At 38.8% G+C, this 11,507-nt stretch overlaps 1 protein-coding gene and 1 long non-coding RNA gene across 2 annotated transcripts; one reads left to right on the top strand and one right to left on the bottom strand.

The window, feature by feature from the left end:
* The first annotated feature begins 3,695 nt into the window (after nt 1–3,695).
* LOC124029546 lies at nt 3,696–4,991 on the top strand. Its single transcript, XR_006837797.1, has 2 exons — nt 3,696–4,087; nt 4,522–4,991. It is a non-coding gene; the product is annotated as an uncharacterized LOC124029546 (long non-coding RNA).
* A 1,187-nt stretch (nt 4,992–6,178) lies between these two features.
* Nucleotides 6,179–9,776, bottom strand: LOC124029536 (green-sensitive opsin-3-like). The gene is made up of 5 exons (XM_046341213.1): nt 9,342–9,776; nt 8,679–8,847; nt 7,241–7,406; nt 6,872–7,111; nt 6,179–6,694 (listed from the first exon to the last, which is right to left on the bottom strand). The coding sequence occupies exons 1-5, from the start codon at nt 9,700–9,702 to the stop codon at nt 6,593–6,595; spliced, it is 1,038 nt and encodes a 345-aa protein (XP_046197169.1). The 5' UTR covers nt 9,703–9,776; the 3' UTR covers nt 6,179–6,592.
* Nucleotides 9,777–11,507: the final 1,731 nt, after the last annotated feature.

Genomic DNA, 11,507 nt, shown 5'->3' on the forward strand with positions numbered 1-11,507 from the left:
TATTTTTAAAAATCTGGTTGTGCCAAGGGACTGACAGTGCCTATTGCCACGCCCCTTGCTACGTCCCATGGCACGCCCACCACCTACGCCCTTTTTTTTAGAAAAAGAGAGACATTTATGAGCATCTGACCCCATTGTCTTAGGTTAGATAGCACAACAACTGTCTGCAATGATCTGGCTGAAATGGCTCCTGGCAACTGTCAGAAGCAGAGTATGTGAGCAGAGTTGAGCTGTTGGAAATCCCACTCAAGGCTCACGGAGCAGTGCTTGTGCACAGCTCCAGTGCTCCTGGTTCTATTCAACCGTTCCGCTAAAAACCACTCCTCGCTCAAAGGGAAAAAAACTGCCACTCAGAATTCGATCCATTAATTAAAATCAACAAAATCACACCCATCTATTTTTGTGTCTAACTGGACCCACCATTAGGTTTTGAAGTATTGAAATCATATGATTTTAATGGCAATGGCTATAGACTACAAATAAATCAAATGTGAAGCATTTGTGAGTGCAACACACTAGGATGGCAGGAACATGAACTACCCAACATTTAAACAACATTTTGTGGTACTAAATCATTATAGTTTATAAATTGCGCAATATAGGCTGTGACATACTTAGATTTAAACAAGATACAAAAAAGCCTTATTAGGCTCAGTTGCCAGTGCCTTTTAATTCACTATTAGAAACACAAGTTTGGACAAAGTCTGTGGCTTCAGGCTCATACGATGGTGCCTGGAGATGAGGCAAGCAGCGGAGAATTAGCAAGCTAACCACCTCCTTCCTTTCTAAATGTATTTTCAGATTTCACAATGATTCCTTAGTTGTGGACATTGCAAAGGATGCAATTTTGAATCCAGTGAAAGAAAGAAATCAACTGCCAAAGGTTGCAGGTTTGAATCCAACAATAGCAAGTTGTTTTTGAGATTTTTGTTTTAAGCCTATCCCAAAACTTAACCCATACCTTAACCATTCGCAGTTAATGCCTAGCCTTAAGAGTTTGAGTTAATGGCTAAACCTTAAACATTTGGAGTTAATGCCTAAACCTAACCTTACGTTTGGACATTAACTCAGAATGGTTAAGGTTAGGGTTGCACACTTTGGAATCCGTGGCAGATGCTTACAAAAGTTGTTTCAAAGTTGTTGTAAACATTAAAATTAGAAGTGTTAACATTACGTTTAGGCATTAACTCCAAATTTGTAAGGTTTAGCCATTAACTGTGAAATGTTAAGGTTAGGCATTAACTCAGAATGGTTCATGTAAGGGTAAGGCTTGGGATAGACTTAAAGCAAAAATCTTTAAAACTATTTCTTATCGCTGGATTCAAACCTGCAACCTTTGGAATCAGAGGCAGATGCATTAGATTAAGCATTAACTCCGAATGGTTAAGGTAAGGGCTAAGGTTTGAACTTGCAACTTTTGGAATCAGAGGCAGATGCTTACAAGACATTTTAAAGTTGGTGCAGACGTCAAATTTCAAGGTGTTTAAGGTTAAGTTGAGGCATTAACAAAAAATGTTTAAGGTTTAGCCATTAAAACTCCAAAATCTTAAGGTTTGGCATTAACACTGAATGTTTAAGGTAAGGGTTAAGGTTTGGGATAAGCTTAAAAGAAAAATCTCAAAAAACAACCTTCTATTGTTGGATTCAAACTAGCACCCTTTGGCAGTTGATTGTGGTTAGGCAATAACTCTGAATTGTTAAGGTAAGGGTTAAACTTCTTCGGGATCGGTGTCCCTTCCACGGGACGGTTAAGCTAACGTAGGCTAATGCAATTAGCATGAGGTTGTAATTAACAAGAACATTTCCCAGGACATAGACATAAATGATATTGGCAGAAAGCTTACATTCTTGATAGTCTAACTGCACTGTCCAATTTACAGTAGCTTTTACAGTGAAAAAATACCATGATACTTTTTGAGGAGATTTTGAACATGAAAAGTTATTAATAAACAAATTAGGCACATTTGGGCAGTCTTGATATAACACTTTGAACAGAAATACAATGGTTCATTGGAACAGTCTAACACTTTGCACATACACTGCTCCCATCTAGTGGCCAAAATCTCAATTCCATCTGGGCTGGAATAATACATTGTAGCCTTTCTCTTGCATTTTGAAGATGATGGTACAAAAAAAATCTAAAAGAACGGTTGTTTTTTTTCTTTGTATTATATTTTACCAGATCTATTGCGTTATATTCTCCTATATTCCTTTCACATTTCCAGAAACTTCGAAGTGTTTCCTTTCAAAGTGTTTCCTTTCAAATGGCAAAAATAATATGCATATCCTTGCTTCAGGGCCTGAGTTGCAGGAGGTGAGGGCACTCGGAGTGAGGTGCCAGAAAAACACCTCTCACTCAATATCAACAAAACAAAGGAGATGACTGAGGGCTTGAGGGAGCACCCTTCAAGACTGAAAAACAGCTTCTATCTCAAGGCCATCAGACTGTTAAACAGCCATCACTAACACAGAGAGGCTGCTACCAACATACAGACTCAAACTTTAATAAATTTAATAAATGTACTTAAAAGGTATCACTAGTCACTTTAAATAATGGCACTTTAATAATGTTTACAAATCCTACATTACTCATCTCATATGTATATTTATTTTTTGATCTTCCTTTATTTAACCATGCAAGTCAGTTAGAACACATTCTTATTTTCAATTACTTTGATCTTGCAACCTTTCAGTTACAAGTCCAACGCTCTAACCACTAAGCTACCTGCCACCCCAATATAATTCTCTATACCATCTACTGTATCTTGCCTATGCTGCATGGCCATCGCACATCCATATATTTATATGTACATATTCTTATTCATCCTTTACATTTGTGTGAATAAGGTAGTTGAGGAATTTGTTAGATTACTTGTTAGATATTACTGCACTGTTGGAACTAGAAGCACAAGCATTTCGCATTAACATTTTTATTTTATTTTATTTTTGTTCACCTTTATTTAACCAGGTAGGCAAGTTGAGAATAAGTTCTCATTTACAATTGCGACCTGGCCAAAATAAAGCAGTTCGACACATACAACGACACAGAGTTACACACTCAGTAAAACAAACATACAGTCAATAATACAGTAGAAACAAGTCTACATACGATCGGAGCAAATGAGGTGAGATAAGGGAGGTAAAGGCAAAAAAAGGCCATGTGGCAAAGTAAATACAATATAGCAAGTAAAACACTGGAATGGTAGATTTCTGCTAACCATGCTAACCATTTCTGTTCCCAACATCTGCTAACCATGCGTATGTGACCAATAATATTTGATTTGATTTGATACAGGCAATTTGATTTGGGTATGTCATTTTAGGCGAAGATTGAAAAAAGGTGCGGATCCTTAAGAGGTTTTTAAGCATCTGCCTCTGATTCCAAAGATTGCAAGTTCAAGTCCAGCGATAGAATGCTTTTTGGGCTTAAAAAAAACTATCCCAAACCTTCACTCTTACCTTAACCATTCGTAGTTAATGCTTAACCTTAATATTTTGGAGATAATGTGTAAACTTATCCCTAACCTAAAAAATTCAGAGGTAATGCCTAAACTTAACCTTAAATAATTCCACATTTGACATTTGCAACAATTTGACAGAAATGGATGAACGTCTAATTCTGACTCGAGACTGCGAGCTAATTGACAAGTGCATGCTGGGCTAAGCATGCCCTGAGCTCCTGAAGTGAAGTGAGCTCTACTGGAGATGTACTGGAGCGAAATTGGAGAGGGCAGGGAATGCCGTGCTACAACCTTTGAGAAAGTCGCTCTGCGCTCCAGTCAAATTGGGTACGCTTCTCGCTCCAGCTTCAGGTCTAGAGTGTTTTAAGCTCCAGAGGCCCTATGCAAAATGTGATGGTCACTTTCAGTAGCCTTAAACTAGTGAATGTTTTTGGACTTTGTAGAAACACAAGTCATGGAAACGTTGAGAGAGATATCACTGCACATGGATACTACACTGGATTTTGGCGGCACAGCAGGAGTTAAGTTTATTCCGGGTCGATACTGAACAATATATATACCGCAGATCATCTGAAAATGATGTTAAATTTTTCCGTACGGTGTGCCACAAGCGCATGAAGCTAAAGGTAGGTTATAGTATGCAATATCTAGTGCTTCTGTGATTCTTGGAGAATATGGGCTTGTAAATAACTAATAATACAACTGTGAAAAAAATGTATTCGTAATCAAACGTATAACTACAAAATGTGGTTAAAATTATTATGATGATCTCATGGACTGTGAGTACTCACACTCATAGCCCAACATTTCTCCAGCACCATCCCTCATTTGTACAACAAATCGGTGCAGGACATCATATTGGCTGAAAAAAGCACTGAACTAATTCAGGATTGTGACATTAAAGAAATCGTCTCAAACTCATGAACTGTCATTCTTTACATCCATAGCAATGACTTTAAGATTGCATTTCTCCAGCTGCCATTTTGCTGAAACTCAAACTTCATGTTGTGACTTTAAATTGACTATTTGTTATCCTTATGTTTTGTTTTGACTATTTCAGGTGGAGAGATGGACAAAGTTGGATCCACAAAAAAGGTTTTGCAGACCATGAAGGAACCATGAAGATATTCACATCCAAGAAAATGCATTATATTCCTTTCATCTGATAAGAATGGAACTCTCCTGATATTCTATAGCATACTCATTATTAGGCATGTTATTCTTTTACACCCTCTTTTTTCTGTTCTAAAGAGCTGTTCCACTTTTAAAGCTAAACATATGTGTTTAAGGCTGATGACACAATGAACACTAAGTCAATACCAAAGTGTGTCTCTCTTATTTCTGTTGCTACATAAGCCCTTCCATTACTCATAAAACACCACTGCTACCTTACTAGCTACTCTCTGGTCAGAAAACTGGTTTAACAGTAAATCTGATTTAACAGAAACACACAGACATTTACATAAGGCCAATATTTGATTGTTGTACTTTACACCATTTGTTCACTAAGTCTGCTTGTGACAATAAAAAGATTAGGAGAAATGGAGTATATTTTTGTTTTGGTCACTTTAAGGTCAAACTAGTTGAACTATCTCCTTAAGCTGTTCACAAGTCACTTAAAGGTGTAGGCCTTTATTTCATTACTTGAAATGGCTAATGAGTGTCTGAAAATCTCAGAGGCTTATGAGTGTACAGTATATGCTGTGATTTCTTACATGACTGAAGTTATTTCTAACAGGTTGTCCATGCAGAAATAAACATTGTGAACTCAATTGATGAGGTTAAGCTTGCCTTGTGTAATCACATGGGATATTTTTACATCTGCTCTGCAAGCCTATGTGTTTAGATCACACTAATCTTGCATAAATAGTGGAACAGGATAGGGATAATACTATGCCACTAAAGGACTATAGTCTTTATTATGGAGTGGCACACTAGAACTACGGCAAGGTAGTAATAGAATGGTATTTCAAGTGATAGTTCAGCTCCATGAGTTATAGTGTGATAAATGTGTAGATATCTATAACCAAGGTAGTGGGTATGTAGAGGGGCAATTCACTGCATTTTAACCTCAAATCCATCAGACCTGGGTTCAAATACTATTTACTGTATTTGAATTATCAAATACATTTCGAAAAAGGATTTGACAAAGTTTCTTTGAAAATACAAATAGTTTAGTATTGGAATGTATTTGAAAATATTTCAAATAATTGGAATGGAATTGAAATCATGAGTTGATTAGTCCCATGTGGCTCTGTTAGTAGAGCATGGTGCTTGCCATGCCAGGGCTGTGGTTATGATCCCCCATGGGGGAACAGTAGGAAAATGTATGCACTCACTACTGTAAGATGCTCTGGATAGAAGTGTTTTCTGAATGCCAGGATAGGTGCACTGAGTATAAAAAACACCTACTCTTTCCATGACATAGACTGAGAATATTAGGAAGGTTCCTATGTTTGGTACACAAAGTGTATATTGACTAGATTCTCTAAGGGACGCTCTAACAGTGAAAATACATGTATTTTAAAAAGGAAGGCAGTTGGGAGGCAAGATCAGATGGGATCATTCTAAACAATGAGATGCATGTGAACTAGTTAACACAGCCACAAAGTCAGAATTGGCTAGCCTATATTAGGAATGTGTAGAATATGCAACATTAGTGCTAATCATCTGGACTAGAAATCAGTAAACAAATGTAAATGACCAGCAAAAAGTAGTAGTTTCATGCATGTATTTATCTAGTACTAGATTTATTTATAAAATACTGTATACACAGGAAATGATGACAAAATAATTGCTGGCCTCGCCATAAAATAAAAATACAATTTCATGATCCATCAAGACAAACATTAGAGCTGTTCTGAAAGCCTGAGGCTCATCCATTTGTTACCACCTATAAGAGGCAAATCAGCTGTTTCTTTTGGACGAGTATAACATGTATGTCAAGTCAATTCTCAACTACATTAAGTGGCACAGTCTGTGAGCGTAGAGAGAACAACAGAGCCCAATCATTACAGGTCAGTACAGTTTAATGTCCATTTGGTGAAAGAAGTGTCTTCAAAAGCAGTCCATGTAGAGCATCTGACAAGGGTAGAAATCAGAGGGCAGTAAGTGCAGCGTGAGGGATGTCTCTATGCAGGGCCCACAGAAGACACTTCTGTCTTGCTTGTTGACACAGAAGTCTCATCCTCAGGGGCTGCTATGCCTACAGCAGCCAGCATGCAGTTACGGAACTGTAGAGAGAGAGCGAGACCACAATGCCAGAGATGGAAGAGTCAAGATGCTAGAGTACTAGCACAGACAGTAGAAATTACTTTTATGATATAAGTAGGCTTATGTTGTTGGTGACCTGTGACCAACCTATTTTTTGAACACTATAAAGGAAAGACCAAAATCCCATGTTTACCAACCTGTTTGTTCATCAGCACATAGATGACTGGGTTGAAGATGGCTGAGCTCTTTGAGAAGAAGGCTGGGACAGCCATGAACTGGGCAGTGAACGCAGCTCCTTTGTTGAAGAAGATCCAAGCAGCAACAGAGGCATAGGGGGTCCAGGCAATCAGGAAACCACAAACCATCAGGAGGCACATACGTGTCACTTCCTTCTCAGCTTTCTGGGTGGATGCTGAGTCCTGCTGGGAAGCTGCCGCCTGAAAATGAAGAGAAGCAAGATAAATGCTTGTGCGACTTATTATAAATCATATCCTTAGCATAAGAATCCAAATGCTATGACTTTGTGGGTCTGCTAGTTACATTTTCTGTGTCTGAGAACCACATACCGCCTTGACTGTGAGGACAAGGCTTCCATAAGTGAAGGCAATGATGAAGACTGGAACCATGAAGTGGCAGACAAACATGTATATGACATATGAGTCATTGTTGTAGCCTGGACTCAGAGTATAGTAGTCAGGTCCACATGAACACTGCATGCCCTCAGGGATGTATCTATGAGGGAAAGTCAGTTGATGAGACAGTTTTAGATTATACATTATAAGAAGATCATCAGTGTTAACCTTGACTAACAACCAAAATCTCTACAGTAAATATTTCGGTATGTCGACAAAACAAAATACACGAGGCAAAGTGGGATCTTTTTGTGTCTGTAAAATTAATTATATGAAGAAATATCAGTGGAAAAGATTTTACAAGCAAATATTTATATAACTATCAAAGTAAACTTGGAGTCACGCAATGTACATGTTGTGTGGTCCCCTCCACTATGGCTCATCGCTAAAGCATGCACTTTATTAGGTAACAGATTCAATAAATGACGATGAACTTCAGAGGGTGGTGAAAGTGCAAAGTGATGAGCATGATGCTTCTTTCCAATAAATAGCAAAGGTCTTATTCTGGTGACATGATAATTTATGCTAAGGCTGCCATTTGACAAATAATAATAATCTCATCATTTAGGCTATATGTGTTCTCTAGCCAACTGCGTGCCAATACCACTCATTATGTGACACAACATTTTTTTTTTGCGAAAACCATCAGCAGAGTTGAAAATGCGATGGAAACCCATTTAACTTTTATTTTGTTTATTAAGGAAACATGGAATTTAACCGCAAAAGGTATTTTATGTGAACTTCGTCATCCCGCAGAACCTTATATCTGCAACAAGTCAATTTAATAGAAATCCATCACTGGTGGGGAAATGTGTGTATTGTTTTAATGCAGATTTTAGAATATTCGCATGGAAATCTGTCACCAATTGGATGGAAACCTAGCTAATGTCACTACATTTACATTTACATTTAAGTCATTTAGCAGACGCTCTTATCCAGAGCGACTTACAAATTGGTGCATTCACCTTATGACATCCAGTGGAACAGTCACTTTACAATAGTGCATCTAAATCTTAAAGGGGGGTGAGAGGGATTACTTATCCTATCCTAGGTATTCCTTAAAAGAGGAAATGCAATAACACAAAAAAGCCAACAACTTTTGCTAGAGAATACCATGATTGACCATATGCATTATATGTGATGCATTGTATTAAACCTAACCTATTATTGCCTTTACATCATTGTTTGATCTCATCTCATAGACATTACACCTGAATTTATAATAACTGTGTAATTGATGTGATTAAAAGATCAGACAATTATATGAATTGCAAATTGCAACATAAGGGGATGGTTTCTCTAAGCTTAATCTGTGTCAGATAAATGTAGTATCTTTGTGTTTTACTTTTATATCATATTACATGCACTGTACCTGGACCAGCCAACCAGTGGGGGAACAGCGCAGGTGGCAGCCATCACCCAGGTGAATCCAACACCAGCACCAGCATGTGCGACACTGAATTTGAAGCTGCCCATGGGCTTGCAGACCACAATGTATCTCTCAATTGCCAGCACCACCAGAGACCACAGAGCCACCTGACCTTGAATTGAGAATAGGAAAGGGAAGAGATTTGTTTTTGCTTGTCCTGCATTTGTTAGGCAAAAGAGGTTGGAGCATGGAGATGCAAACAACAGAGAAGGAGATCTAATTGCTGCATAATATGGACTGTATGGAATCTTGGATCTTACGATACAAGGTTATTTCTAAATGACCAGACTATTATTTCATTAAATCTAAATTCTTTAAGCTTGATTGAGACTATCCAAGTATATTTGACAAAAATCTGATTGCATACCCAATCCGTGAACTTTATTGAAACTACTTCTTCACATGTTAAACAATGAAGTCAAGAAAACTCTGTTGCTGTGAACACTCACTAACTAATGTACCATATGGGGAGAAGAATGGACAGCAGGAGAGTGAACCTTTATGCTCTCGCCAACTTCATTGCTGTCATTGCAATGCCAATACAATAAGAAACAGACTGGCACCCATGCTAGCCAAAGTGAACAATCTGCACAAAAGATTTCTCACCTCCAAGTGTAGCCATGAATCCCTCAATGGCACAGCCCAATGGTCCCCAGATGAAGTAGCCATTGACAGCAGATGTAATGGTGATAGTGAATCCAAAGAGGACCATGATCAACCCAGCCAGAGCCAAGTTGACCAGGATGAAGTTGAGGGGTTGCTGGAGCTTCTTGTTTGTGGCTGTGACGTACAAGGTCAGACCGTTGATGGGGAATCCAAAACAGATCAGGAAGAACATGTAGACAGCAAGCAGATAGAATTGCCATGGAGGCGCCAAGTAGTACTGTTGGTATAGAAAAGGACTCCTTACAAGCCCAGTCCTGTTGGACATGGGGATGTAGAAGTTGTTGCCCTCAGTGCCGTTCATTTTGAGTAAATGGACAGGTGGTAAGGTGAAGCAAAAGTTGAGTAATTTGGTCAACCCTGTCTCTTTGGATGCAGCAGCTCTCTAATGCAAATGTTGTCTTGAGATTGATTTTATACAGTTTTGTGGAGGCTGCTTTCAGGGGATTTAAAATCTATTAATAAGATTAGTCTGGGATTATGAGATTCAAAGTCTTACAGTTGACTAACCTCTGATTCCAGGGGATTTGGATATTTATTCATAGGCCTTTGAAGTGTCTGTGATAGTACAAGTTGTAGGGACATTTCACAGGTTGGTATAAAAAGAACAGAAAGGCTGTATATGCACCCAATTACCACCATTATTTGATTGATTTGTTTGTTTATTTGTTTGTCTGTTTTTGCACTCAGCACCCCGAAAACACAATCATTTCAAAACGTTTAAATCAGACTAAAATGTCAATTTACCTCAAAGGTCAATGTATAGACTTGTAGTTGAGTCAGAGATTGCACATTTGAATTTATAAACCCAATTATACATCTTATAAATAACTTCAGTCAAATATTCCACAAAAATACTACTAAAATACTAATATGAAGTGAAAATATACAGCAACTAAGATTGCCTGTAGGCTGGGTCCTTTATGTTGTGGTTTGTTGAGCTGATAATTGTATATACAGTAGCCTATAAAAGCATTCACAACGTACAGTATGCGGCAAAAGTGGGCATAGCACTTTGGTGTTCTCAAATCAAATCTATATGTTATACTGCCACATTGTGAGATGGGAGTAATATTATGTTCACTTGATAATATATAAATAATATAATACCATTAATATATAATAAAAAATCATATATACCAATTAGCACACCATTTTATCCAAAGCATATTACAGTAGTGTGCAGACCTGGGTTCAAATACATGCATATTATATGTCAAGTACGGAAACATTCTCTCACAGTAAACTGTGTTTATTTTCAGCAAACTTAACGTGTAAATATTTGTATGAACCTAACAAAATTCAACAACTGAGACATAAACTGAACATGTTCCACAGACATGTGTCCAACAAAAATGGAATAATGTGTCCCTGAACAAAAGGGGGTCAAAATCAAAAGTAACAGTCAGTATCTGATGTGGCCACCAGCTGCATTAAGTACAGCAGTGCATCTCCTCCTCATGGACAGCACCAGATTTGCCAGTTCTTGCTGGGAGATGTTACCCCACTCTTTCACCAAGGCACCTGCAAGTTCCCGGGCATTTCTGGGGGAAATGGCCCTAGCTCTCACCCTCCGATCCAACAGGTCCCAGACGTGCTCAATGGGATTGAGATCCGGCTCTTCGCTGGCCATGGCAGAACACTGACATTCCTGTCTTGCAGGACATCACACACAAAATGAGCAGAATGGCTGGTGGCATTGTCATGCTGGAGGGTCATGTCAGGATGAGCTTGCAGGAAGGGTAGCACATGTGGGAGGAGGATGTCTTCCCTGTAATGCACAGCATTGAGATTGCCTGCAATGGCAAAAGCTCAGTCCGATGATGCTGTGACACACCGCCACAGACCATGATGAACCCTTCACCTCCAAATCGATCCCGCTCCATAGTACAGGCCTTGGTGTAACGCTCACTTTTTCGACGGTAAACGAGAATCCGACCCATCACCCCTGGTGAGACAAAACCGCGACTTGTCAGTGAAGAGCACTTTTTGCCAGTCCTGTCTGGTCCAGCGACGGTGGGTTTGTGCCCATAGGTGACGTTGTTGCCGGTGATACCTGCCTTACAACAGGCCTACAGACCCTCAGTCCAGCCTCTCTCAGCCTATTGC

Source organism: Oncorhynchus gorbuscha, linkage group LG03 (assembly GCF_021184085.1).
Source record: "Oncorhynchus gorbuscha isolate QuinsamMale2020 ecotype Even-year linkage group LG03, OgorEven_v1.0, whole genome shotgun sequence".
Lineage (NCBI taxonomy): Eukaryota > Metazoa > Chordata > Actinopteri > Salmoniformes > Salmonidae > Oncorhynchus > Oncorhynchus gorbuscha.

What these genes read in the sequence shown, in the direction of transcription:
- LOC124029536 (XM_046341213.1), bottom strand. Translation starts at nt 9,702, where the DNA reads ATGAACGGCACTGAGGGCAACAACTTCTACATCCCCATGTCCAACAGG. An exon ending in ATTCATGGCTACACTTGGAG is followed by an intron (nt 8,848 to 9,341) that starts GTGAGAAATCTT and finishes TCTCAATTCAAG; the next exon opens with GTCAGGTGGCTCTGTGGTCT. An exon ending in TTGTCCTCACAGTCAAGGCG is followed by an intron (nt 7,112 to 7,240) that starts GTATGTGGTTCT and finishes CTTCATTTTCAG; the next exon opens with GCGGCAGCTTCCCAGCAGGA.